Source organism: Hylobates moloch, unplaced genomic scaffold (assembly GCF_009828535.3).
Source record: "Hylobates moloch isolate HMO894 unplaced genomic scaffold, HMol_V3 SCAFFOLD_6, whole genome shotgun sequence".
NCBI classification, from domain to species: domain Eukaryota; kingdom Metazoa; phylum Chordata; class Mammalia; order Primates; family Hylobatidae; genus Hylobates; species Hylobates moloch.
The window spans coordinates 20,159,851-20,187,836 of NW_026652281.1; the positions used below are offsets into that span (position 1 = coordinate 20,159,851).

Consider the following 27,986-nt stretch of genomic DNA (forward strand, 5'->3'; position numbering starts at 1 on the left):
CTGCAAGCTCCGCCTCCCGGGTTCACACCATTCTCCTGCCTCAGCCTCCCGAGTAGCTGGGACTATAGGCGCCCACCACCACACCCAGCTAATTTTTTTGTATTTTTAGTAGAGACGGGGTTTCACCGTGTTAGCCAGGATGATCTTGATCTCCTCTCCAGCCTCATCCTTCACCAAGCTCCTCTCTTACATGTGCCACACACTACCGTAGGTGCACCTTGCTTCTACCCCTTCATAGGGCCTTTGGACTTTATGCCCCGTTGGCCTTTTCTGTTTCCCCCAACAAACTGTAAATTAACTCTAAAAGGTCAAAGACGTTGGTGCTCTCTTCCCTCACTTTCTTCTGTATGTCTCCTTCCTCCTCTCTTTCTCATTCACTTTTTTTCCCTCACTGTTATATCTCCAGAGCCCAGAACAATATCTAGTATATACTAGTCACTCAATAAACTCAGTTGTAGACTTAATTTCTAAGTTATACGATTAAGAGAACACTCAAGGTTCAGAACACTGTATATAAGTAATTCAAAAAGGTAAATGTAAGAGATGATTAATTGTGATTTCATTTAGAAAAAAGTATCACAAATCTCAACATGTTATGAAAAGGGCGTTTTATTTTTTCTGTATGGTTTTATTTTAGCAAGTGTATTATATTTTATTTTAAGAATGTTTAATTTTCTAAACTTGTATTTTCTATAAACAATAATGCTCAACTTTGGTTTTCTAGCATGATTTATCATCTCTAATTGTGTAAAAAGGACTTGTGAAATTACAGCAAAATTCCCAAGCAAATGTGTTTATTCAATGTAAAATGTGAACATAGGTTATAATAAAAATTATAGAAAACAGCAAATATTAACAAAAATGTGGAAGAACTAGAACCCTCATACATTGCTGAGGAGAATATAAAATGGTGCAGCTATTCTGGAAAATAATTCGGCAGTTTCGTAGAAAGTTAAATGTATATTTGTCAAATAACAGTTTCTTAGAAAGTTAAATGTATATTTGTCAAATAAGTAGCTCCACTCTTAAATAACTACCAAGAGAAATAAAAACATATCCACACAAAGACTTTCATGCAAATGTTCATTGCAGCATTATTTATAATATCCCAAAAGTAAAAACAACCCAGATGGCCACAGACTGGTTAACAGATGTGGTATAGCCATGCAATGGAAATTTATTCAGCAATTAGAAGAAATGAAGTACTGATCCATGCTGCCGTATGGTCTTGATGAACATTATGCTAGGTGAAAGAAGCAAGACAAAAAAAGACCACGCATTATATGATTTCACTTACATTAATTGTTCAGATAAATCAAATTTATAGTCACAGAAACTAGATTAGTGGCTGACTGAGGCTGGGACAGGGAACGGACACAAGTTCTTTTTGGGTGATGAAAATGTTCTAAAACTGGATTGTGGTGATGGTTGCATAATTCAATAAATTTACTAAAAACCATTGAATTTTACACTTAAAACAGGTGAATTATGGTACATAAATTACACCTTCCTATAGTTATTGAGAAAACAAAACAATTAGCAGCCAAAGTTTTTGATAAGCTTGCTAATTGCACTAATTGTTTAATGTGAATAAAAAGGGAAATTGCATAAGCAAATTAAGATGCCATGTTGCACTTAGATATTAGAAAATCAAACTAGCAATCTTTGTGTTTCACAGCCTAATTTTTAACAAAATTTTCTTGGTCATGTCATAATGTGTAACATAACTGTTTATAGGTCATTAGTTCCAACATACTAAGTGATAGGCAATTTCCCCCTTTTACACTTAGTTAACACACTGCAAGCATGCTTGTGACTATGAATGGTTAGCATGGTATACATCAGTATTTTTCCCACAGTGCAACTTTTATGAAGAGAATGTGTGGCCAATCACAATTAATTAAGGTATTTTAAGGACTCTTTTGTCCATAATTAAACTGCAGGTAGAGTTTGGGACAGGATGTTTTAACCCTATCAGGAAATTTAAATTCTTTTACAATATCTAGTATTTGTTCTTATTTTACATGATAGTAATTTTTGAATTAGTAGATAAGATTGTAAGTTTAAATTTTAAACTATTTAGTTACCAACCAGAAAGCAAATTGTCATCATACACAAACATAGATTCAGCATATTTTGTAAGGAGTAAAATGTAGGCGAAACAAGTAAGAAATGGTCAACTCTATTCTTACCAAGTGGAAGGTTGCCTTAATTAGTGACTTCAACAAGAAAGGTCATTTGCAGAGGACAAACAGCTGTCCTTGTCCAGATATTCCCCTTCTCCACAGAGACGGTACTAAGAGGACATAATTTCAAGGTATAGTTAGAAGAAGGAATGAATCTACTGACAAGTTGGTTTATTTATGAATTTGGTTATGAGGGAGACTGTGCAGATTTCATTCTGGGAATCCTAAAAGTGCATAGAATGTGAACATGGGTATTCACATATCAACCTAAAAACAATATGTGTTTTTATATGTTTTTTTCAAAAAAATGACTTTTCCCCACGTATTCAGAACTTGATATAACTTATAATTAGGAATTTAATATTTATTTAAAATGACAAAATATTTATGTCTGAAGGACAATAGGATAGATTTTAAAAGTTTGCAACCTGACAATTTGCAGTATAGGAAGTGTGTTTATTTATAAGGTTGACATATCTTCACGTATACTACAAAGATCTTTTTCAAAAATGAGACTTGCAGCCAGCACATCTGTTGTTCTTATGCAAGGGATTAAAATGAGCTATTTTTGTTGAAGTTCAGCTGCAGAGTAACAATGTTAAAATGGCTTGCCAAAAAATTACCTATTCTCGATTTTGTTTCTTTATATTGAATTTTTAAACGGTTCTTTGCTTCTATCGGAGACAGCCTCATTCTTCTTTAAAGCAAATCGAAGTTTTATGTGGTTTTAAGGTTTTTCTTGTTGTACTGCAGCATTTATATGATATCTAAGACTTCCTAGCTTAGCATTTTCAATGTTAAATTATATCCAAGTTTGATTTTCCTAGAAACAGTTTTTCATAAAAATTATACCAGCATTATTGACTCTTCCTCCTTTAAATGTCAGGTAGTTTTGTTCTTATAAAACTATGAATTAAATCTGTGTAGCTTTCCCCTTGGAGTAGAATAATATCATTTATGTTAGACCTTATCAAGAAACCTGAGTGGTATTTTGTATTCCCAAGAATTAATAAACTGTATTGACATAATCCCTGTGTGTAAGGAAAAACACACAACTTTTTCATGTATTTCTGTTGTATTTTATAGCAAATGAGAATAATTGAATTGGTGAATCCTGAGAAAACTGACCTTTCTCTGATCTCTTGTATCTCTGAAAACAGCAACAACAACAAAGCTGAAATTAAAAATTATTTAGTTCATGATTCAGTTCTGTTTTACCGATCATCCAAAAATTTCACTGCAAGTAAATCATAAAAGAAAGCAGGATAGAGTAGAAATACGCAGTACTAACTTTCAAACTGCCTGCAGGCTAAATCCGCCCCTCTGAAACTCCAAGGTGCATATTAATGCCCTGTCTTGTTAAAAAATGCAGAACCCGGGTTAGTGAGTCAGGGTGGGGCTTAAGTCTGCATTTCTACCCAGCCCCAAAGTGATGCTGATGCTGCTGGTCCATAGAAACCTTGAGAGGCAAGGATCTAAATGGACTGTACTCAATATTCATAGAAGAATTTGCCTATGTATCACACATGCCATACATTTACTAAGGCTTTTGTTATCACCATAACAGAGCTGCACAATGTACAGTCACCTGCTACAGAGGAGCGATCATATAATATTAACTTACCTGTAAAGAATTCATGACTATGTGCCTTATTAATGGGGTCTTCCTAACTAGGCTACCCATAGAACTAAACTGACTGACACAGAAACAGAAATCAGATTGTTAGAACTGAATATTTATAGGCAGTTTAGATTGCCCAAATATATGTGTGATATGGAAGAAGCATATCTTTATTGATTCATTTTAATTTTCTAAACTCTTGTTCACCTAGTCAGAAAAGAAAATCTCTGCTAAGTAAAGAGGAGTCATTAATGCTGATGCCTTCAGGGCCCCGGAAGGGAACATCAGTGAATGTACCGAGCTGGGACTTAGCGGTGGCTGGGGCTGTGGTGTCTGGAGAAAACACACTTCATCCCACCAGTGCCGTGTGACATGGCAGGTCTAGCATGACCAGAACTTCAGATTTTTCAAGAGAAGCCAGAAATACAAATTTCATGTGGAATTTCCCAAGTTTACAATGTTGGCTGCTAATTTAAATTCTGTAAAAGCATTATTCAGGTCAAGAAGGCACATCTGTATCCCAGACACAGCCCTGAGCCACCCATTTACAATGTCTAGTGTGGAATACATTGAAGTCTCTTAAGGTACTTCTCATGAATGGAAAATTATGAATTTTTAACATGAAACTCTCTAGCCTTTTGTCTTTGGACACTTTGGTCAGAAGAAATAGTCTCTGTTTTATGCATTTGGAGGCACTGGTATAAGATTAGTATATGATCATAAAACCTGTCTTTCTTTCTTCTCTCACATTCCAGATTATAGGACAGGCCCGTGTTTCACTCAGGTCAACAACCAGATGTGCCAAGGGCAGCTGACAGGCATTGTCTGCACGAAGACTCTGTGCTGTGCCACCATTGGACGGGCGTGGGGCCATCCCTGTGAGATGTGTCCAGCCCAGCCTCAGCCCTGCCGGCGGGGTTTCATCCCCAACATCCGCACTGGAGCTTGCCAAGGTGAGTCAGCTGTCTGCCTGTGCACACCGTCGCAGACCTGCCACTTCTCTTTTTACTGGAGTTGGAGAATCTGGCACTGGATGGTAGCTTTAACAGAATACTGATTTCCAAGAGTGGCCTCGTTAACAACCCTGACCAGAGAAGGTTTATCTTTTAGCCACCTAATAAATAATTGTTTCAACTGTTGACATTAATGGAGAAGAGAAAGAGATGAAGAATTGGGGGAAATGTAAAAATACAGTGTAAAATATTTAATACAATCAGAGGATGAACCACTCTATTTTCATCTAGATGGCATGACTCCTCCCTGAACTATACACATGCAAATACCCAGGAAAAAACCTATTTTTTCTCTCCTTATCTCATTCAAGTTATGAGAACCTGAACCCAAGTAACAAGGAGAAGAAAGCCACCTAATATTGGCACTCTATCATTATTAATAGTGTCTTCAAAGACAAAATGTGAACTTTGTCCTTGATTGCAGTTATTACAGAGTTTGTAACCTGGGTTGGTCGTGATCTCTGGGTTTTGATACTCCCTAACTACATTCATGACACTGATTTCTATATTAGAGCCAGATCAGGGCCCTGAGGAGGCTACCTTAGTAGACTACAATCCAAGTAGCCAAAAATTGTTACCTGTTTCCTGGTTAATTATTTTAATTAATTTTCAGCTGCCACAATTCTTACCTTTTTCTAGCAACTTCTCTGATATCATATGCCTTAAATCCGTTTTTAGAGCTCAGACACGGTCTCTGATGACTTCTCAAATGGCAGTTGCTTCATATTGCATAGCAGTAAGATCACAGGAAAACAGAAATTATTTTTGTATTATTCACATAAATAATATTCATATTTGAGACTTGGAGAGTTAAGGTTATTTCCTATAATTAAAACATGTACAAAGTTAGATACAAAGTCTTTCAAATTGATGTTAGTAAGCTGTGTCGCAAGTGAAGATGTTATCTATTGGGCCTGTGTAAATCTTACATTGTAGAAAGCCTGGTCAGTGTCCTAAATCTCAAATGAGAATTATAGTTTGGGGAGCGCATACATAACTTTAGTTCATTGAATAACAAAATGTGAGTGTTATGCATAATTTTGTAAATGTGTCCCTGACAGCAGCATCCACAGATTTTTGTTAGTGTTGTAGTTTTATAAAAGGTATATTTTTAAAATGGTCTATTTCTAAAATCATTTTGAATCAGAACTACGGAGATACCAAGGGGATGACTATGTAACTAAAACATTTACCAACTTTTTGTTTAATCACATGTGAAAGCTCACATATGTGAACTGTGGAGTTAGAATAGTTCTTTTTAGTGATGAACACAGCTCAGGCCTCAATGATGAAGATTGAGTCAAATGCCATTTTTAATCTGTTGTTTACTATGGATAGTAAAATTCTATATGTTTTGGTATGAATATTAGTCGGATTATATAGAGTTCCTGATAGTGCAACAGTTTCTTCTACAGGAAGATATTCTATATTATGTTGTATCTGTCTTTACTGTGCTCCATATAGTCTTTACTACATCTTAGTATATAGATTGCCATGTAATTTATATAGTGGATATAGATTATTATTAAAAATAAAATACTCTACTGTATTGATTTACTAGTTTAATGATGACCGGATTTACTATAGTACTACTTCTTGTTTATTCTGTACCCTTTATTACCTTCTAACATACTAACTTATTTTCTTTGTTGTTTTTAATTCTCTTTTGGCTAGAATGTAAGCTCTATGACTGCAGAAATCTTTTTCACTTATTCACTGATGTCTCAGACATCTAGAACAGTGCCTAAGATATAGTAGAAGCTCGGCAAATACCCTTTGAATTAATAAATGACATTAAGATTGAAATACTTCTAAAACCCACTATTTCAGAGAAAGAAACAGTTCAGGTTAAGAAAAGCCTTTAACTTCAACCAAAACATTCCAAATTATTGACTTTCCTTATGTTCTGTATTTATACGTACACTTTTTTACTTTCATACTTTGTCAGAGGCCTAGTTTTTTTCCCAAACACAATTATAAAAAATGTGTCATCTGATCTCAAACTTCTGAATGTCCTTTAGGGTTTAGTAATGTCTGAAGGATTACTTATTTGATTTTGTTTATGCTACAAAGATAAATTTCAGGCTCCATTTGCCTAAAAATCTAAGAGATTAACACAGTAACAGGAACAAAATGAAATTTGCCACATGATTAAAATGTCTGGAAAAGCATGTTGAAAAGTTCTGCTTTATTTCAAAATCATGGCATAGTCAGAAAGTTCTCAATTAAATACTAATCCATAGTTCAGGCTATTTTAAGACATCTTAAATGTCTTAAATGATTTCATTTTTTCCCTTTAAATTCCTAGACTGTTTCCTGAATACTTATGCCAAATTAATTTGGAAGAGATGGGGCATGAAAAAATGATACATTAAAACATGGTACATGTATGCCATTAAAAATTAACAGTGATCTTTTTTATAGCATGATTGAGAAGTTTTATGGAGTTAAAAATAAATTTCAACTATGTGGATGATAACTCTAAATAGCTTAACACTGCCTCTAAATCATAGTTCTTTTGAAGTTCAGAAGATAATGATATCCTGTAGCTGATGCAATTAGTTGTGAATGAAACATGCTCTTGCAACAAACAGGGTAGCTGTGGAAAATGAGGGACAACAGGAAATTAAGATAATACTTAAAGAAATTAAGCTGTGAGAAAATCAGTAATTTTATTTTATTTATTTATTTTGCTTTATTTCTTATTAAAAAAACAAATGCATGTGCAGAACGTGCAGGTTTGTTACAGGAGTATATGTGTGCCATGGTGGTTTGCCACACCTATTGACCCGTCCTCTAAGTTCCCTCCCCTACCCCCCAACAGGCCCTGGTGTGTGTTATTCCTCTCTCTGTGTCCACGTGTTTTCAATGTTCAACTCCCACTTATGAGTGAGAACATGCAGTGTTTGGTTTTCTGTTCCTATGTTAGTTTGCAGAGGATGATGGCTTCCAGCTTCATCCATGTCCCAGCAAAGGACATGATCTCATTCCCTCTTATGGCTGCATAGTATTCCATGATGTGTACGTACCACATTTTCTTTATCCAGTCTGTCATTGATGGGCATTTGGGTTGGTTCCATGTCTTTGCTATTATAAATACTGCTGCAATAAACATATGTGTGCGTGTGTCTTTACAGTACAATGATTTATAATTCATTGGGAATAAGTCCACTAATGGGATTGCTGGGTCAGATGGTATTTCTGGTTCTAGACCCTTGAGGAATCGCCATTACTGTCTTCCACAATGGTTGAACTAATTTATATTTCCACCAACAGTGTAAAAGCATTCCTATTTCTCCACAGCCTCGCCAGCATCTCTTGTTTCCTGACTTTTTAATAATCACCATTCTGAATGGTGTGAGATGGTATCTCATTGTGGTTTTGATTTGCATGTATCTGATGATCAGTGATGATGAGCTTTTTTTCATGTTTGTTGGCCACATAAATGCCTTCTTTTGAGAAGTGTCTGTTCATATCTTTTGCCCACTTTTTGATGGGGTTGTTTGTCTTTTTCTTGTAAATATGTTTAAGCTCCTTATAAATTCTGGATATTAGACCTTTGTCAGATGGGTAGATTGCAAAAATTTTCTCCCATTCTGTAGGTTTCCTGTTCACTCTGATGATAGTTAACTTTTGCTGTGCAGAAGCTCTTTAGTTTAATTCAATTACATTTGTCAATTTTGGCTTTTGTTGCAATTGCTTTTGGCATTTTTGTCATGAAGGCTCTCCCCATGCCTATGTCCTGAATGGTATTACTTAGGTTTTCTTCTAGGGTTATTATGGTTTTGGATTTTACATTTAAGTCTTTAATCCATCTTGATTTTTGTATAAGGTATAAGGAAGGGGTCCAGTTTCAATTTTCTGCGTATGGCTAGCCAGTTTTCCCAGCACCATTTACTAATTAGGAGATCCTTTTCCCATTGCTTGTTTTTGTCAGGTTTGTTGAAGATCAGATGCTTCTAGATGTGTGGTGTTATTTCTGAGGTCTCTGTTCTGCTCCATTGGTCTGTATGTCTGTTTTGGTTCCAGTACCGTGCTGTTTTGGTTACTGTAGCCTTGTAGTATAGTTTGAAGTCAGGTAGCATGATGCATCCAGCTTTGTTCTTTTTGCTTGGGATTGTCTTGGCAATACAGGGCCTTCTTTGATTTATATGAAATTTAAAATTTTTTTTTCTAATTCTGTGAAGAATGTCAATGGCAGTTCAATGGGAATAGCATTAAATCTATAAATTACTTTGGATAGTATGGCCATTTTCACGATATTGATTCTTCCTATCCATGAGGACTGAATGTTTTTCCATTGTTTGTGTCCTCTCTTATTTCCTTGAGCAGTGTTTTGTAATTCTTCTTTAAGAGGCCTTTCACATCCCTTGTAAGTTGTATTCCTAGGTATTTTATTCTCTTTGTAGCAATTGTGAATGGGAGTTCACTCATGATTTGACTCTCTGTTTGTCTATTATTGGTATATAGGAATGCTTATGATTTTTGCACACTGATTTTGTATCCTGAAACTGCTGAAATTGCTTGTCAGCTTGAGATTTTGGGCTGGGATGATGCGGTTTTCTAAATATACAATCATGTCATCTGCAAACAGATACAATTTGACTTCCTCTCTTCCTATTTGAATCCTCTTTCTTTCTTTCTCTTGCCTGATTGCCCTGGCCAGAACTTCCAATACTATGTTGAATATGAGTGGTGAAAGAGGGGATCCTTGTCTTGTGCCAGTTTTCAAAGGGAATGCTTCCAGCTTTTGCCCATTCACTATGATATTGGCTGTGGGTTTGCCATAAATAGCTCTTATTATTTTGAGGTATGTTCCATCAATACCTGGTTTACCAAGAGTTTTAAACGTGAAGCGATGTTGAATTTATCAAAAGTCTTTTCTGCATCTATTGAGATAATCATGTGGTTTTTGTCTTTGGTTCTGTTTATGTGATGGATTACGTTTATTGATTTGTGTATGTTGAACCATTGAACCAGCCTTGCATCCCAGGGATGAAGCTGACTTGATGGTGGTGGATAAGTTTTTTGATATGCTGCTGGATTCAGTTTGCTAGTATTTTATTGAAGATTTTCACAATTTGTCGTTTTTTTTTTTTTTTAGCAAGTTTTTGTTGTTGTTGTTGTTGTGTCTCTGCCAGTTTTTGATATCAGGATGATTCTGGCCTGATAAAATGAGTTATGGAGGAGTGCCTTCTTTTCAATTGTTTGGAATAGTTTCAGAAGGAATGCAACCAGCTCCTCTTTGTATTTCTTGTAGAATTCAGCTGTGAATCCGTCTGGTCCTGAGCTGTTTTTGGTTGGTAGGCTATTACTGCCTCAGTTTCAGAGCTTGTTAGTGGTCTATTCAGGGGTTCAACTTCTTCCTGGTTTAGTCTTGGTAGGGTGTATGTGTCCAGGAATTTATCCATTTCTACTAGATTTCTAGTTTATTTATGTAGAGGTGTTTATAGTATTCTCTGATGGTAGTTTGTATTTCTGTGGGGTCAGGTGATATCCCCTTTATCATTTTTTATTGTGTCTGTTTGATTCTTCTCTCTATTCTTCTTTATTAGTCTAGTTAGCAGTCTATCAATTTAATTAATTTTTTCAAAACACCAGCTCTTGGATTCATTGATTTTTTTTGGAGAGTTTTCCTTGTCTCTAACTCCTTCAGTTCTTCTCTGATCTTAGGTATTTCTTGTCTTCTGCTAGCTTTTGGGTTAGTTTGCTCTGCCTCTCTAGCTCTTTTAATTGTGATGTTAGGGTGTCGATTTGAGATCTTTGTAGCTTTCTGATGTGGGCATTTAGTGCCATAAATTTCCTTCTTAACACTGCTTTAGCTGTGTCCCAGAGATTCTGGTACGCTGTCTCTTTGTTCTCATTAGTTTCAAAGAACTTCTTGATTTCTGCCTTACTTTCAGTATTTACCCCGGAGTCATTCAGGAGCAGGTTGTTCAGTTTCCACGTAATTGTGTGGTTTTGACTGAGTTTCTTAATCCTGAGTTCTAATTTGATTGCACTGTGGTCTGAGAGACTGTTATGATTTCGGTTCTTTTGCATTTGCTGAGGAGTGTTTTACTTCCAATTATATGGTCAATTTTAGAATAAGTGGCACTCAGAAGAATGTATATTCTGTTGATTTGGGGCAGAGAGTTCTGTAGGCATCTAGTAGGTCCACTTGATGCAGAGCTGAGTTCAAGTACTGAATATTTTTGTGAATTTCTTGTCTCATTTGTCTGTCTGATACTGACAGTGGGGTGTTAAAGTCTCCCACTATTATTGTGTGGAAGTCTAAGTCTCTTTACAGGCCTCTGATAGCTTGTTTTATGAATCTGGGTGCTTTTATGAATTCAACAGAAGAGTTAGCTCTTCTTGTTGAATTATTCCCTTTACCATTATGTAATGCCCTTTTTTGTCTTTTTTGATCTTTGCTGGTTTAAAATCTGTTTTGTCAGAGACTAGGATTGCAACCCCTGCATTTTTTTGCTTTCCATTTGCTTGGTAAATATTCCTCCATCCCTTTATTTTGAGCCTGTGTGTGTCTTTGCATGTAAGATGGGTTTCCTCAATACAGCACACCCACACCAATGGGTCTTGACAGCTTATCCGGTTTGCCAATAAGTGTCTTTTAATTGGGGCATTTAGCCCATTTACATGTAAGGTTAGTATTGTCATGTGTGAATTTGATACTGTTATCATAATGCTATTTGGTTATTTTGCACACTAGTTCATGCAGTTTCTTCATAGTGTCATTGGTCTTTATATATATGTATATATTTTTTTTTTTTTCTTTTTTTGCAGTGTCTGGTCCTGGTTTTTCCTTTCCATATTTAGTGCTTCTTTCATGAGCTCTTGCGGACGAGGCCTGGTGGTAACGAAATCCCTCAGCATTTGCTTTTCTGGAAAATATTTTATTTCTCCTTTGCTTATGAAGCTTAGCTTGGCTGGATGTGAAATTCTGTGTTGAAAATTCTTTTCTTGAAGAATGTTGAATATTGGCCCCCAGTATTTTTTGGCTTGTAGAGTTTCTGCTGAGAGGTCCACTGTTAGTCTGATGGGGTTCCCTTTGAAGGTGTCCTGACCTTTGTCTCTGGCTGCCCTTAACAGTTTTTCCTTCATTTCAACCTTGAAGAATCTGATGATTATGTGTCTTAGGGTTGATCTTCTCATGGAGTATCTTAATGGTGTTTTCTGTATTTCTTGAATTTGCATGTTGGCCTGTCTTGGTTGGTTGGGGAAGTTCTTCTGGATAATATCCAGAAGTCTGTTTTCCAGCTTGTTTCCATTCTCCCTGTCTCCTCCTGGTACTCCAATCAGTCGTAGGTTCGGTCATTTTATGAAGTCCCATGTTTCTTTGAAGCTTTGTTCATTCCTTTTCATTCTTTTTTCTCTATTCTTGTCTGCATATCTTATTTCAGTAAGGTGATCTTAAGACTCTGATATCCTTTCTTCCACTTGGTCGATTTGGCTGTTGATACTTGTGTATGCTTCATGAAGTTCTCATGCTGTGTTTTTCAGCTTCCTTAGGTCGTTTATGTTCCCCTCTAAACTGGTTATTCTAGTTAGCAATTCCTCTCACCTTTTATCAAAGTTCTTAGCTTCTTTGCATTGGCTTAGAACATGCTCCTTTAGCTCATCATAGTTTTTTATTATCCATTTTGTGAAGCCTACTCCTGTCAATTCGTCCATCTGATCCTTTGTTTAGCTCTGCACCCATGATGGAGAGATGTTGTAGTCATTTGAAGGAGAAGAGGCACTCTGGCCTTTTGTGTTTTCAGCATTTTTTCATTGATTCTTTCTCATCTTCGTGAGTTTGTCTAGTTTCCGTCTTTGCAGCTGCTGACCCTTGGATGGGGCTTTTATGGGGGCCTTTTTGTTGCTGTTGATGCTGTTGTTGTCACTTTCTGCTTGTTTGTCTTTCTTTCAGTAGTCAGGACCCTCTTCTGTAGGGCTGCTGCAGTTTGCTGGGGGTTCACTTCAGGCCTTATTCATCTGATTCACCCCCATGACTAGAGATGTCACTCAAGGAGGCTAGAGAACCGCAAAGATGGGTGCCTGCTCCTTCTGGGACCTCTCACCTCTAGGGGCACCAACCTGATGCCAATAGGATCTCTCCTGTATAAGGAGTCTGACAACCCCTTTTGGAGGGTCTCACCCAGTTGGGTGGCACTGGGAGCAGGATCCGTTTAATGGAGCAGTTTGTCCTTTGGTGGAGAGAGTGTGTTTCCCTGGGGGGAAACCCACTCGCCCGGGCTGCCCAGTTCCTCTGAACTACCAGCAGGAGAGGCTAAGTCTGCTGATCCCCAGAGACTGCAGCCACCCCTCCCCCTAGGGCTCAGGCCCAGGGAGATCCAAATTGTGTCGCTGAGCCTCTGGCTGGAGTTATTGGAGATCCTGCAGGGAGGCCCCACCCATTGAGGGAGGATGGGTCAGGGTTAGACCTGAAGAGGCACTCTGGCCTCAGACTGCCACAGCCAGTGTGTTGGGCTGTGAGGACAAGTCTTGGGACCAAGCCATCCAACCTCCCTGGCTCCAGCAGGGGAAAAGCACAGCCAAGAGCTATAGAAATAGGTGCAGCCCTTCCCCCTACCCAGAGAGTTTAGTGTGTTCAGCAGTTGCTTTTTTTTTTTTTCTTTTTTGCTGCCCCTCCCCCAAGGAGCTCAAAAGGCTTAGTTAGAGAGCAGACAGCAGCAGCTGGTGCTGGTCACCACAACCGCCCAGGAGCTCCATAGGCTTAAGCAGATTCCTACTCAGAGGCTGTAATAATCTGTACGTTCCAGGGTTGAGACGGTAGGCCCCTGTGGTGTGGGTTTGTGAGTGGGATCCTCCGATTCGTGGGTTGCACAGTTCCGTGGAAAAAAAGTTTCCTAGGCTGGATAGCACACTCATTCATGGCCTCCCTTGGCTGCAGGGAGGGGGTTCCCCATCCCCGAGTGGCACTCAGGTGGGCCGCCGCACCACGCTGCTCATCCTTCTCTGTGGATCACGCCAGCCTTCTAGTCAACTTTGATGAAAGAACCTGGATACGTTGGTTGCCAGTGAAGGATTCACACTCTTAGTTTGTTTTTTTTTTGATGGGAGCCTCTGAGTGGCGCTGCTTCTGTCGGCCATCTTGGCCCCATATTTTATTTTAAACTGTTGCCATGCTAACATTCTGGACTTAAGCAATGTCAGAAAGGTTTGCCCTCCTAGGGTGCTATGAAATCAGTCATATCAATTCTTGATGGCTTTAATATTGAGAGCCATTTGAGTTTTAGCCGTTGTGCTTAATCCACATTTAATCTACTTTCTTCCATTTTATTATACACTAAAGGACCAAAGTTAACCCATATAAGACTTAAAATTTAAGCTATCATAAAACAAGTGAATTAAAAATGTTAAAAGTGTCATTAAGCCCTTTTCCAATAATATTTATGAACTTTAAATATATCACAAATTGCCATGTGCATATGATGTATAATTTTCTTACAAAGTTTCTTCTTTTTTTGTCTTTAGTCTCATGAACCTGCTCTAATTAGGAGTGACATTTTGTTTAAGATTAGTACTTGGCTTTGGATCTTTTAGGTTTTCAAATGAACAGGGTGCTCCTAAAATTTTTTTAAATATATTAAAATTAAACTGGCATAATTATTAATTTGTACCATGTGATATTTAGGGATTAGGCTTTTAAACTACTTCAAATGCTTCAAAACTGAAGATATAGCAGACGAAAATTGTTTGTTAAATTTCATCTCTTGCTTCATCATTGATGATAGCAACATTGATGCCAAGCCTCTGCTCCATTCCAGGTAATGTGACATGCACAGGAATTCACATATTTGACACAGGCCCTAGCTAGGACACAGGATAAGGTCATGATAAAGAAATAGCAATACAGACCCTAAGTTGGTTTCTGCAAAACAAATGCTGGTGTATGTTCTTTTCATATGGCGTTAGTGCACCAGAAACATAATTTCTTTAGTCTGACTGCATGTGAGAAGAGTAGAGGAGTTTAATCTCAGCTGAAATCAGGCAGCTGTTGCTAGCTCCTCAATTGTCGAACGAGCAGAAGATGCCCTGAGTAGAAAGTTATTTCCAAGCCTTCTACATAGCCAAAGTAAAAAGTAAACTTGGCTGTTATCCGATTTATTTGATTAGAATAAATTATTAAAGATAGTTACAGCCAAAACAAATTCGTCTTGGCTGCCTACATTAACCAAGTAAATGAGATCATTATGAAGTCTAACTTTAATTCATGCTGTATTCACACAAGCTAATCCTATACAATTAAAAAACTTAAAGCAAACTCAATTATAGAAACTCCTATTTAAAGATAGCAGAATATTCCTCTTCTTCTAACCTCACAAAAAAACTAACATGAAAGTGAATAATAGAGAACAACACATCATTCTAAAATAAAATCCTGGAACAAAACCAGTGGTGAGCGCATGCAGCTGTTGGGAAGTCACTGGGACAGGGAGAGTTTTCTAAGCATTTACTCTGAGTATCATCATCTTGAAAGGTGTTTGAACCTACTAAGAGCAGAGAGCTAGGATTGTGGATGTTCTATTGGAGAGGAGGAGATGTTCCCATAAGAGACAGATCTACTTCAGAACCTCACAGTAACAGAGGGTAATGGAAGGAGAAACGGTGGGGGCAAGCCATTTCTGAGTATTCTCCACCCAGTCTTCCAGCCCAGAGACACTCCTTGAGTGAGGTACAGGAGGGTGGAAGGACAAAGAGGAAGTATGAACCACTAGTAAGTAATCTGTAAATATAAGGGTCACACTACCAACTGACAGTTGAAAATTGATACTCAAGGGAAAAAAAAGTTGGGGAAGGAGTTTGGTGACAAAGTTTCAGGCCTATGCCTTGTAGAAGTTTCAAACCAACGCATTTCCTTTGAGCCTTCCCCACTCTGCATTTCAGCAGGAAATGGCTGCATTGAGAGAGGAATAATAAAGAGAAAGGCCTGCATATAAAAACTGAAAAAAAAAAAAAAACCAACAACAAAAAAAGAAAACATAAAAGACAGGTATGAACATCCTTCAAAGAATTACTACCCAAATAAATGCAAAGTTTATATACTTCTCTCTTATCTCAAGGAAATTAAAAACAGCGTTTTTAATGGAAATTTAAAACAATGATGCTTTGTGGAGCATCAGTTATAGGAAGGCCAGAGTGGATGCCAAGAAGCCAGTTATAAAGGTTCTGCAGTAGTCCAGGTGCTATATGATGGAGGCTGAGACCGGGTAGTAGCAGAGGAAAGATCTGAGATATTCTTGGAAAGTAAGCAGTTGTTGCTGATGAAGTGATGTGACATAAGTGAGAGGAACATGCCAAGTTTCTCTCTTAGGCTTCTAACTTTAACAGCTGGAACATGATGGTGACATTTGTTGATATAGGATCGAGATAGAACCATGCTCTGTTCTTGTTATTACAATTTCAGAGTCCTGCAGATATCAAGTTACCAATATATACTTGTTTTGATGATCATTTTAACATTTGAATTTTGTGTATCATACATGAGTAGATATTCAGTCTGGATCAAACCATATTAAATGATTGCCAGGATACCCCATATGCCTCAGACTCCAAATAGAAATAGACCTATTATTTAGTTGCTGTCCTTAAAGTTAGACATTTGTTTTCATAGAAATAAAATATTATGTGTGAATATCTACAGAGTATAGAAATAAGAATTTCTGTTTACTAATGGAAATAATAAGCACTGGGGACTCCAAAAGTAGAGAGGCTGAGAGGAGGGATGAGGACTGAAAAATTACCTATTGAGTACCTAATGAGTTTTCACTATTTGGATAATGGGTTAACTAGAAGCCCAAACCTTACCATTATGCAACATATTCACGTAACCCACACCTGTATCCCCGAAACTATAAAAATTAAAAAGAAAAAGCAAATTCAATGTAAAAAAATTAAAATTAGAAATGGATCTAATTTGGTAACAAGAAAAGTTAAAAAAGACACTATGAAATATAGTATTAATTTCTTAAATTGACGATTTTTATATGCTTATAATACTGCACATATTTTCCATATTTGGACATGAACTAAAAATAATATATCATCCAATAATAATTTATGTAATAAAATAAGTTTAATTTTTTAGAACAAGTTTACATGGAGAATTTGGAGAATAAATGAGGTTATAAACTAGAATTATTGTTGCTTTGTTACATTATTTTTAACCTTAATAGACATGGACTGACGTTATTGAATAAGGTGTAAGTTTCAAAATATATAACTGTGTTCTATAAAATTGTTACATGTGATTTGGAATAATTCAAAATTTAAAGAAATAGTAAATTTTTGCCTGAATCGAAGGAATGAACAAAGATACATCTGTACAGTCTGGTCATTGGAGAATTAATCAATCATTAGTAGTTGCTTGTGATAGGACTTTGCAGATGTAGAAATTCTTGCATAGTTTGAAGGCTTGAGGCTTGCTTTTTTATATTTATAAAGAGCACATCTTGGTCCAAATTGGTTATTTTTTGGTTATTTCTATATGATTTCTTTTAAATTTTCTTTTTTATTTTAACTGCTAACTTGATCTAACTAAAAGAAATTAATTCTACATAACTGCAGAGTCTAGGAGACTTCAAAAATAAGGGTTTCATTCTCCTTCTAAAAAAAATACTTTTTAGGCAGTTACAAAATAAATCCTATGATGTTGTATTGTTTTTCTTTTTGAAAAATCACTGAATCTACTATAGTCTGTATGCAGCTTATAATTTTATGAATAATATTAAGGTCTTATAGACTTAGTCTCTTTTTTCAGCTTTTACCATATTTTTTCTCTGATTTATCTGCCAGGAAAACAAGTCTCTAGAGCTCTTTTGTACCACACTGTAATGAGAGTGGGAGTGTAGTATATTTAAAAATGAGGTTTAAGGCTGTGAGCAGTGGCTCACGCCTGTAATCTCAGCGCTTTGGGAGGCCAAGGCGGGTGGATCACCTGAGGTCAGGAGTTCGAGACCAGCCTGACCAACATGGTGAAACCCTGTCTCTACTCAAAGTACAAAATTAGCCAGGCGAGGTGTCTCATGCCTGTAATCCCAGCTACTCAGGAGGCCTGAGGCAGGAGAATCGCTTGAACCCGGGAAGTGGAGGTTGCAGTGAGCCGAGATCACGCCATTGCACTCCAACCTGGGCAACAGGAGCAAATATAATAATAATATCTCAAAAAATAATAATAACAGTAATAATAATAATGAGGTTTAAAATGTGCTGAATTAGAATGTTCAGTATATAGACTTCTTGCCATATATTGTATTCATAGTTGATTTTTGTTTACATCATGTATCCTTTAATAAGACACTGAAATCTACTTTAATTCAGTACAAAAATACTTTCGACTGTTGTAATTAGTTCAATAGATATAGCTAATAGGAGGAAGAAATAATTTGTAGGCTTGAATTCACTAATTTACACACTGAGATATACAGAACTTTTGAGCTTACCAAAATATAATAGGGCAAATTGATATGTACTGACACAGAGATGTGTTCATGAAATATTTTATAATGAAGAAAAACAAGATGCAGAAAAACACATATACTATGGTTTCATTCTCATTAAATAAACAGACCACCATTCTGAATATGTGTGTGAATAAAAGTCTAAAAAGACAGAAGTAAATTTATATCAATGGTTATTTCTTTAATTTTCTATTTTCTGTGTCTTTAACATTTGTTGCAATGAGATACATTATTTTGTAATTAAGTATATAGCATTAATAAATATATTAGGTAAGCTTGTAAGTTTGAATAGATTTTAACAAATTTGCATGTTTATTTTTATATACAGTGTTTATTATAAAAATCAACTGATTTTTTCACTTGTATTTCCAAAAGCCAGGTTTTATAGTAATTGATTATCTCTATTTTTTGTATTTTATCATCATTATTTTATTGATTCCATTTACTTTGGGTTTAATTTGCTCTTCTTTTTAAAATGTCTTAATATGGAAACTCAGATCACTGATTTTAGAAGTTTCTCTTTTTGTACTATAAGCATTTTTAATGCTATACATTTACCTCTAAGCACCACTTTAGCTGCATCCTACAAATTTTGATATGGTGTATCTTTGTTTTAAGTTAATTCAAAATATGTTCTATTTTTCCATGTGATTTTTTTCTTTGACCTGTGCATTATTTCAAAGTATATTGTTTAAATTTCAGATATTTGAGGTTGTTCCAGATTTTTTCCTTTATTAGTTTCTAGTTTAACTCTGTTGTGTTTGGAGGACATATTTTGGATTATTTTAACTTTCTTTTACATTTAATGAACCTTTTACATGGCCTCAGAATATAGTCTTTCTTGGTAAATATTCTGTGGGCGCTTGATAAGAATGTGTGCTCTGCTTAAGTGAGGTGGAGTATTCTATAAATGTCAACTAGGACAAGTTGGTTGAAAATATGGTTCAAGTCTAATATATCCCTGATGATTTTCAGTCTACTTATTCTTTTAGTTAAAAGAAGAATGTGGAAATTTCCACATACTTGCAGGTTATCTATTTCTGTTTTCAGTTTTATCTGCTGAAATTACCCTTGCTCCAGGTGTTTAATGCTTTATAATCATGCATACACAGTTAGCATTAGCATGTCTTCTTGATGAATTGACCCTTTGTCATTATGCAATGTCCATTTTTATCCACACACAATATTACTTGTTGTGATGAGTACCACTTATAGTATTAACATAGCCATTTCAGATTTTTTTTATTGAGTTCTTAATATATCTTTTTCATCCCTTTACTTTTTAAGATGTCAAAGTTTTCTTGTAGGCAGCCTAAAATTGGGTCTTGCTTTTTAAAAATCTGACAATCAGACTTTTTAATGGAATTTTTCCCACCACTGACATCTCATATGATTATCTATTTTATTGTGTTTAAATCTGTCATTTTACTATCTCGTGTCTGTCTCACCTATTCTTTATTACTCTTTTTCTCTTTGCCTGACTCTTAGATTAATAGTGTATGTTCTTGTATTGCAGTTTATCTCCACAATTGGATTATTAGCTGTATCTCTGCTTATTTTTTAGTGGTTATACATATTTAACTTACTACATTCTATTTTCAAATAGTATAATGCCACTGCACTTATAATGTAATAACTTTACAATGGTACCATTTACCTCTTCAATTTTTCATGTTATTGTTGTTATGCTTTTTACTTCTATGTGTTATAATATCCAAAATACATTATTGTTGTTGTTGCTTGGAAAAATCAATTCTGTTAAGGTTAATTAAAAAAATAAGAAAATATATTTTATCTCTATTAACATATTACCATTCCTACTGCTTTTCATTTTTTGTGTGTAGGTTAGAATTTGAATCTCACTTTTATTTTACCTGAAGAACTTCCTTTTACATTTAAAGTCCAAAAATTCTTTATTAACGCTTCATGAATTTTATTATGTCAATTCTAAGGATTTCTGTTCCTATGTGGATGAAATTAATAGGCAGTTTAAAGGACAGGATGATAATTTCAATGTCTAAAACTGAAATTTTAAATTTAGAGTACGAGGACAGCAATTCCAACAATTCCAATATAAGAGTGTTCAAGGAATATAAATAGACAACTTTCACATGAGGAAATAAAAAAGCTAATAAGTGTAGGAGCTAGTAATTAGACAAATGAAAACTAAAGTAATAATTAATATTCCTTTACAATATTAGGATATTTACAATACTACAAATATTATAATATTTATAGTATGAAATATTCCTTTACAATATTAGGATATTTACAATATTATAAATATTATAATATTTATAGTATTACAATATTCCTTTACAATACAAGAAAATTAGGATATTGGAGGCCGGGCACGGTGGCTCGTGGCTCATGCCTGTAATCCCAGCACTTTGGGAGGCTGAGGCGGGCAGATTATCTGAGGTCAGGAGATCAAGACCAGCCTGACCAGCATGGAGAAACCCCGTCTCTACTAAAAATACAAAATTAGCCAGGCATGGTGGTGCATGCCTGTAATCCCAGCTACTCAGGAAGGCTGAGGCAGGAGAATCTCTTGAACCTGGGAGGTGGAGGTTTCAGTGAGTCGAGATCACGCCACTGCACTCCAGCCTGGGCAACAAGGGCAAAACTCAGTCTAAAAAAAAAAAAAAAAAAGAAAATTAAGATATTGGATAGTAATATCATGTGTTGGCAGGAAAGAAGAAATACAGGAGTCTTCATGAACAGTAGAGGTGTGTAGACTGCTAGTGGTATGAAGACTCCTGCAGGCATTCTGAAGGACGACTTGACACTATTTATTCATTATACCCTATGATCTAGTAATTCTGCTCTGGGTCTGCAGCAAAATGATAAAGAGTCTGAGTCCTCAATTTCCATAGTCATTCAATTCCACAAAGAAACATAGTGGAGACATTCACTGTACCATTCACTGAGGTTTTGAGAAGCTAAAGATAAACGAAGTGCCCATAATCAGGAGTGGAACCACATTAAGTGTTCTGCAGCCAACTGAAGCAACAGATTGTCCACATAACAGTATGGATGTATTGGGGGAACCCACCCCCGATAATTCAACATTATTTCACGTAGGTTCTTTTCTATTTCCCTAAGTGTCGGCCAGTCTGAGAAATAAAGGGAAAGAGTACAAAAGAGAGAAATTTTAAAGCTGGTTATCTGGGGGAGACATCACTTGTCAGCAGGTGCCGTGATGCCCCACAAGCCGCAAAACCAGCAAGTTTTTATTAGTGATTTTCAAAGGGGAGGGAGTGTACAAATAGGGTGTGGGTCACAGAGATCACATGCTTCACAAGGTAATAAAATAATACAAGGCAAATGGAGGCAGGGCGAGATCACAGGACTGGGGTGAAATTAAAATTGCTAATGAAGTTTTGGGCACGCATTGTCATTGATAACATCTTATCAGGAGACAAGGTTTGACAGCAGACAACTGGTCTGACCAAAATTTATTAGGCAGGAATTTCCTTGTCCTAATAAGCCTGGGAGTGCTACGGGAGACCGGGGCTTATTTCATCCCTTATTTACAACCGTAAAAGACAGACATTCACAGAGCGGCCATTTAAGAGACCTCCCCCTAGAAGTGCGTTCTCTTTCTCAGGGCTGTTCCTTGCTGAGAAAAAGAATTCAGCAATATTTCTCCTATTTGCTTTTGAAAGAAGAGAAATATGGCTCTGTTCCACCCAGCTCTCAGGCAGCCAGACCTAATGGTTATCTCCCTTATTCCCTGAACATCGCTGTTATCCTGTTCTTTTTTCAAGGTGCCCAGATTTCATATGTTTAAACAATTTGTAGCATTAACGCAATCATCACAGGGTCCTGAGGCTACCTACATCCTCAGCTTATGAAGATGACAGGATTAAGAGATTAAAGTAAAGACAGACATAGAAAATCACAAGAATATTGATTTGGGAAGTGATAAATGTCCATGAAATCTTCACAATTTATGTTCAGAGATTGCAGTAAAGACAGGCATAAGAAATGATAAAAGTATTAATTTGGGGAACTAATAAATGTCCATGAAATCTTCACAGTTTATGTTCTTCTGCCATGGCTTCAGCCGGTCCCTCCGTTCGGGGTCCCTGACTTCCCACAACAGGATTGATCTTAAAAACAAAATTCTAAAAGGAAAATTAAGAAACAAACTAAGATATATAACATGATACCATTTACATAAATTAAAACATGCATACAAAGGTGTTTTACTTCTCTAACCCCACTCTCTTGAGAAAAACTGAGTTTCTTAGAAGAAAGTTTATATAAAGTTTTTATAGTAAAAAAAAAAAGTATAGATATTCTGAAAACCAGTGTCATCTATGTTCAAAATGTTTTCTTCTTGCAGATGTTGATGAATGCCAGGCTATCCCAGGGATATGCCAAGGAGGAAACTGTATCAATACAGTGGGCTCTTTTGAATGCAGATGCCCTGCTGGTCACAAGCAGAGTGAAACTACTCAGAAATGTGAAGGTGAGTCTCTCTACTTTGGGAAGCATGCCTAATTGTTGACTTTAATGAAAGAAAAACAGGACTTCATTTGAAATTTTGGAGACTATTGGTCACAATTAAAACTCTTCATCTACTATGAAAGCATAGGTTTAACCCTAGAGTAGTTTTGTGTTTGGGTATTGTAGCCTTAGTGGGTTTGATTTGAAAAGAGTCAATGACCATTTGCATCTAGTTTGTTATCTCAGCTGTGTTGCAGTAAGAATGGGGGTAATCCAACCATTTATGTTTCTCCTTAATAAAGTAGGTTTCCATTTCACTTATAGAGTTATATAAAAAATGAGAATTGAGATAGAGATAAGTCCAAGTGATATACAGTATCATGTGTAAATGATGTGTTAGTAGTTGGCACCATGTCATATATTATAAAATAAAATGTTCTAATTGGTATACTGAATATTGTTTGGCCACCACATTTTTAAAATGGCTTATTGATTCAGGAAGAGTTTGGAAATTACCACCACAAATATCTTAATAAAGAATACCTTGCTCAAATAAAGATATCAAAAAACCTAATACTTTTCTGCAATATTAAATATGGATTATAATATTGAAATGTAAATTCCACTAGCAGTTCTTAAATAGAATAAATTTACTTGTTATATATATCGGTGATCAAAACCTATCATTTTTATACAATGCAAGAAGTTTCTAAGCGCATGTAGCTTCAGTGATCTTGGATATTTAGAATAGTTTTGATGATTCTAGTAGTTTTGATACAATGTTTATCTTTTCAGTTATGTTACTTAAATAAATTTATTTCATCTAAGGCAGTTTTCTAAAGGCAATAGATTATAACTGTTCTCATTTTTTGTGACATAAGCATTATCGTCAACTCAAATTAAGTCTTTTGCTCTTTCTCTTTACAAAAGTAGTTTGAGTTATTTTTTGTTGATCGGTTGTAAACAGCTGTGTTCCTCTTTGTAAAAAAGAAAATGGGAAGAGGCAAAATTGAAAGTTTAATTATAGAAAATAAAAAGCAATATGAACTATATTATTTCATAAGAGGTAGAATGTAGGTACATATGCCATTGTTTCATCACCAGAAACCATAATCTTATAAATCCTTGGGACATGTATTATCCTGTTTTTTTTTTCATTTGTTCTGGTTCGTGTATACTTAGCTCCAAATTAATTGTTATAGTTATATACATTTTATATAATTACAAATTAATTTCATGCTCCCTCTAAGAAGAAAGTTTAAAAAAACACAGTTGATTATTTTAAGGACCAAATAAATTCTCTGTGAAATTGTTTACAAGAATGTCCAAGTATCTTATACTACTTAAATACACTGTCGATAGTCAAAGTCAGCCTGTAGTGGAAAGGTGAAAGTAACACTTGGAAGACGTGAAAAAATACCTGAATTACCTGAAGAAGCACCAACATTAGACCAAAAACTCAGGGATCTGCAGAAATTCTGGGTTGTGCCACTTTTTACTGGCCACTTTTTGTATTTTTTCTCCTGGCTTTTTGTAGCTTGATTGTGTTGCTTAAACTTTTCTCACTCCCTTTCACTTTTTACTTCTGGACTAATATCTAAACTAGATGTACTTGGGAACAAAGTTTGATTATAGATGAGAAGGCACAGCCACTGACTGATTATAGTAGTTGTGACATTTCTAATGCACATCAAACAATGTATTTCTTCTTAGTTAAAAATGGAATGAGGCTTTTCTACGTTACATTTCATCAAAGCAACATACAGAGCCAAGCCAGACGTGGGAAGAAAGACAGTACAAGTCTTTATTCACCACTTGCCTATGTTCTTTAGGAAAGAGGGACATTGATAGCATGTAGGCACCACCCAAAGCCCTGAATCCGGTCGTGCCTTTCTTTACTTCCTGTCCTGGCAGCCAAATCCATTTAACCATTGCCCAGAAATAATTATATGATTTAATATTTGGGATTGGTGGGGAATAGCAGAATTGGAAGAAGTAGTGATTAGAATTTGAAATATAAAGGTTTTATGAAGGCCTTACTTGTGTATAAGTCATATTTATTTAAATATATCTTAAAAGCAGCTATTTTCAATTTTCTTTGGGTAATATTGTTTCTTTATATAAAATAACAAGTGATATTTGTTTATATAAAACTATTTAATGTAATCGGTAGTATAATATATCTGGAAAAACTATAAACAGTTGCTACACTTAGTGACAGGTTTTGAATTATAGTCAGTTTTATGGATAATGTAGTGTCTGTAAAAATCTTGCCATAAATGTAATGTTTGCTCTAAATAAAAATATAACTACAGCAATTACTTTTGATCAACTATCAAAGGTAAAATATTTTAATTTATTATGTGAATTGCAGTGCAAATATAAAACATAGTACTATTGGCAGATTTAAGATGATGTTCTTCTTGTTTTTATAGTAGCACATTTCATATTTCTGTTCACACAGCAATGACATTCTCTTAAAAAACCTTTTTTGGTCTTTAAGTTACTAGGTCTGTTCAGAAATAAGAAAAGTAAGTTCAGTATTTTGGGTCTGAGTGATTAGGAAAATGGTGGTATCCTTAACAAGAAACTGCAATTAGCTTATTAATCGTTAAACATTATGTTGTTGATACTTTCTGTGTGTATTTGTTTATTAACTATCTCACTCCAACCCTTGAATAAGATCCTTCAGGACAGAGCCTCTGTCTTTAGTGCTGTATCCCAGAGCCTAGAGCAATTTAGTAGTCTCCAAACAAATATATGTTGATTAATTGGGAGTAGGATATATAATAAGTTAGTTTATTTGACTTGGGCTGAAGGTCCAAACGGAAGGTAAAATGTGGGCCCAGAGTTAAAACTGAATTTGGAAAGAAGCTACTGGTCTTCCCCAAAGGAATTTTTGCTTCATCTTAACATTTTTCGTTTTGTTAATAATTTGATTTTCCTTTGGTTGCCATTGAGAGACCAAGAGCACGTAAACATTAAATGCAGTTTCAAATGTTTAGATCTTCTGTGTCGTGGTTCCTCTTTGGTCACCTGCAGGTAATGCTTCTGAGGTCAGGGACCTTTGCTTTTTAGCCAAAAGAAAGAAATGTCTTCTGCTCATTAACTGTGATGTCTTCTTAACAGAAATCTTACTCTGAAAGGCTTGTTCTGCCAAAAATTTAAGTTTGAGCATATATAGTTTTTATTAAAAATCTTTTAATGCTGGGGGCAGCATTCATCTCGTAACTTAATGTTTGAAACATATCTGTCACTATCTATCATGGAGGCTTATGTTGTTTGATTCTCCTGCGACTCTTTTTCCCTCATATTCAGATATAGACAACTAGGTAAGCTGTAAATCTGAATCCAAAGCAGAAAGAAATACGTATTTCTCCCTTTTCCTCTCTCTCTGTGTGTGTATGTCGTGTGATTGTGTGTGTGTGTCTGTTTGAAGGAGAACCAGTTATTATCCCCCTTTGCTCAATTAGGGTCCCGAATCTCAAAAAAACCTCTCATGATTCTCACTGCCACCATGTTTATTTCAGCTGTGCCAGTTTGGTTCCCAAATCTAATTTCCTAATTCTGTAATACAGTGGATAAAATGATTCTTTGGTGGAATAAACCATTTCTTCATATGAAAAAGAAGGCTGTTTCAGTTAACTTCCTGTGTTCAAACATCCATTAATTTAAATATCCATTTAATTTAAATGAAGAAGGGAAGGAGAACACATCAATATGAAATGGTACACTAAAAGACAGCTCAGCGTTTTTCTTCTGTACAATAAAATATTTTCATTTGAATTTCAGTCCGTGTAGATAAAGCGCAAGCAGGAGCCAGATGTCCTTGCGTGATCCTCCTTTCCAGATTATACCTTCGTTAACATTCCTTGAGCTAGTTATTCTTTCCTGGCTTACATGGGAGGCAGAAAAAGAGCATCATTGTATTGGAAAGTTTCCCTTCAATGGCTCTTTATGTGGCAGATAATTGTTTGCAATTTAGTTTGAAGAGTTTTCAGCTTTGTTCCATTAACACAGCATTTTGTTGTTTGAGATTTGTGGCAACAAATGTATTTATTTAGGCTCATGAAACTCATAAAATTGTTGGCACAGTCTCCTCTGCTGCTGTTCCAAGTCTGCTTAGATAAACCATGGAAAATAAACTTTATGTACTAAACTGAAAAGTACTTACTCTTATTCATATTACATAAAGTATATTAATTTTAAAATAAATAAAAAATAAATCCATTAACATTCTCAAGGGGAAAACTACACATTAAAATGGAAAGTGAAGCAAGGGGATTGCTAACATTGGAAACAGATACGACTTTTTGGGTCATAAATTTAAAAACCATGAAAATAATCTTAGCTTAATTTATAACACTGTAGTTAAAACATATGTATTCCCTCTCTCGAATAAGAAAGTCAGGGATGCTACACTCAAACCTGCTTTCTGCCCCCATCACAAATAGTTTATTCCTCACTTACCATATTGTATCTGAACTATTTTTCTTGCCTGACTCTACCAGCAGGATATATGTACCAAAATAAAATTAATAAAAGCTGTATTAATTGAACATTTACTATAGTCTAGACAATATTTAAACTACTTTACATGGGTTATCTTATTAAATCATCACCACAGAGCTGTGAGGTTAGTTACTATTATTAACTCACCTTAGAGATGAAAAAGCTGAGGCACAAAGAGGCCAAGTAACTTTCTTAGGATTCTATGGATGAGAAACAGAAGAGCCAGAATGCCAGTGTGCTAGATTGACTCCAAAGCTTTTGCTCCTAGCCAGTGCTATTGAGCAAACAAAGGTGTTGGATGACCAGGTGGCACACATCCTAGCCCGAGACTGCACTGACGGGGAAACTCATGGAGACAGCAGTTGCAGTAAGAGTGTGATTCTCCCTTTGCCCATTGCATTTTGTAGTAGTACCCTGGCCAGAATCTACCAAGGCTGGAAGTAAATCCAGTTTAATGATCCTGACACAGGCTGTAGAGATTATAAGCTGCATGATTGGAAAAAGCATTGTCTATCTGCCCTGATAAAATGAAGGCAAAAAAAGAGAGAGCCTTGACCTTCATTTCTGTTTCTTCACTTCAACTTTCATGGTTGGGAGAACTTTTTATTTGTATCGTCAGGGATTGCAGATGTATGACCTGGCAGTTCACTGGCTCTAATCCAAATCCACTGCTTCAAGCCCCCCTCCCCGGATTGACCAATTTAAGCACTGCACTCATAATAGCTGGTTTCCATGG

At 35.8% G+C, this 27,986-nt stretch overlaps 1 protein-coding gene and 1 long non-coding RNA gene across 2 annotated transcripts in view; one reads left to right on the plus strand and one right to left on the minus strand.

Moving 5' to 3' along the window:
- The window catches only part of FBN2 (fibrillin 2), a 280,529-nt gene that overhangs the window by 67,410 nt on the left and 185,133 nt on the right, over window positions 1–27,986 (plus strand). The window contains exons 6-7 of the mRNA XM_032156530.2: window positions 4,563–4,760; window positions 22,635–22,760. Of these exons, the coding sequence (XP_032012421.1) occupies window positions 4,563–4,760; window positions 22,635–22,760 (324 nt within the window). The remainder of the gene's footprint in view (window positions 1–4,562; window positions 4,761–22,634; window positions 22,761–27,986) is intronic.
- On the minus strand, window positions 1,070–27,923 carry LOC131383774 (uncharacterized). The gene is made up of 3 exons (XR_009214040.1): window positions 27,398–27,923; window positions 2,193–2,296; window positions 1,070–1,243 (listed from the first exon to the last, which is right to left on the minus strand). It is a non-coding gene; the product is annotated as an uncharacterized LOC131383774 (long non-coding RNA).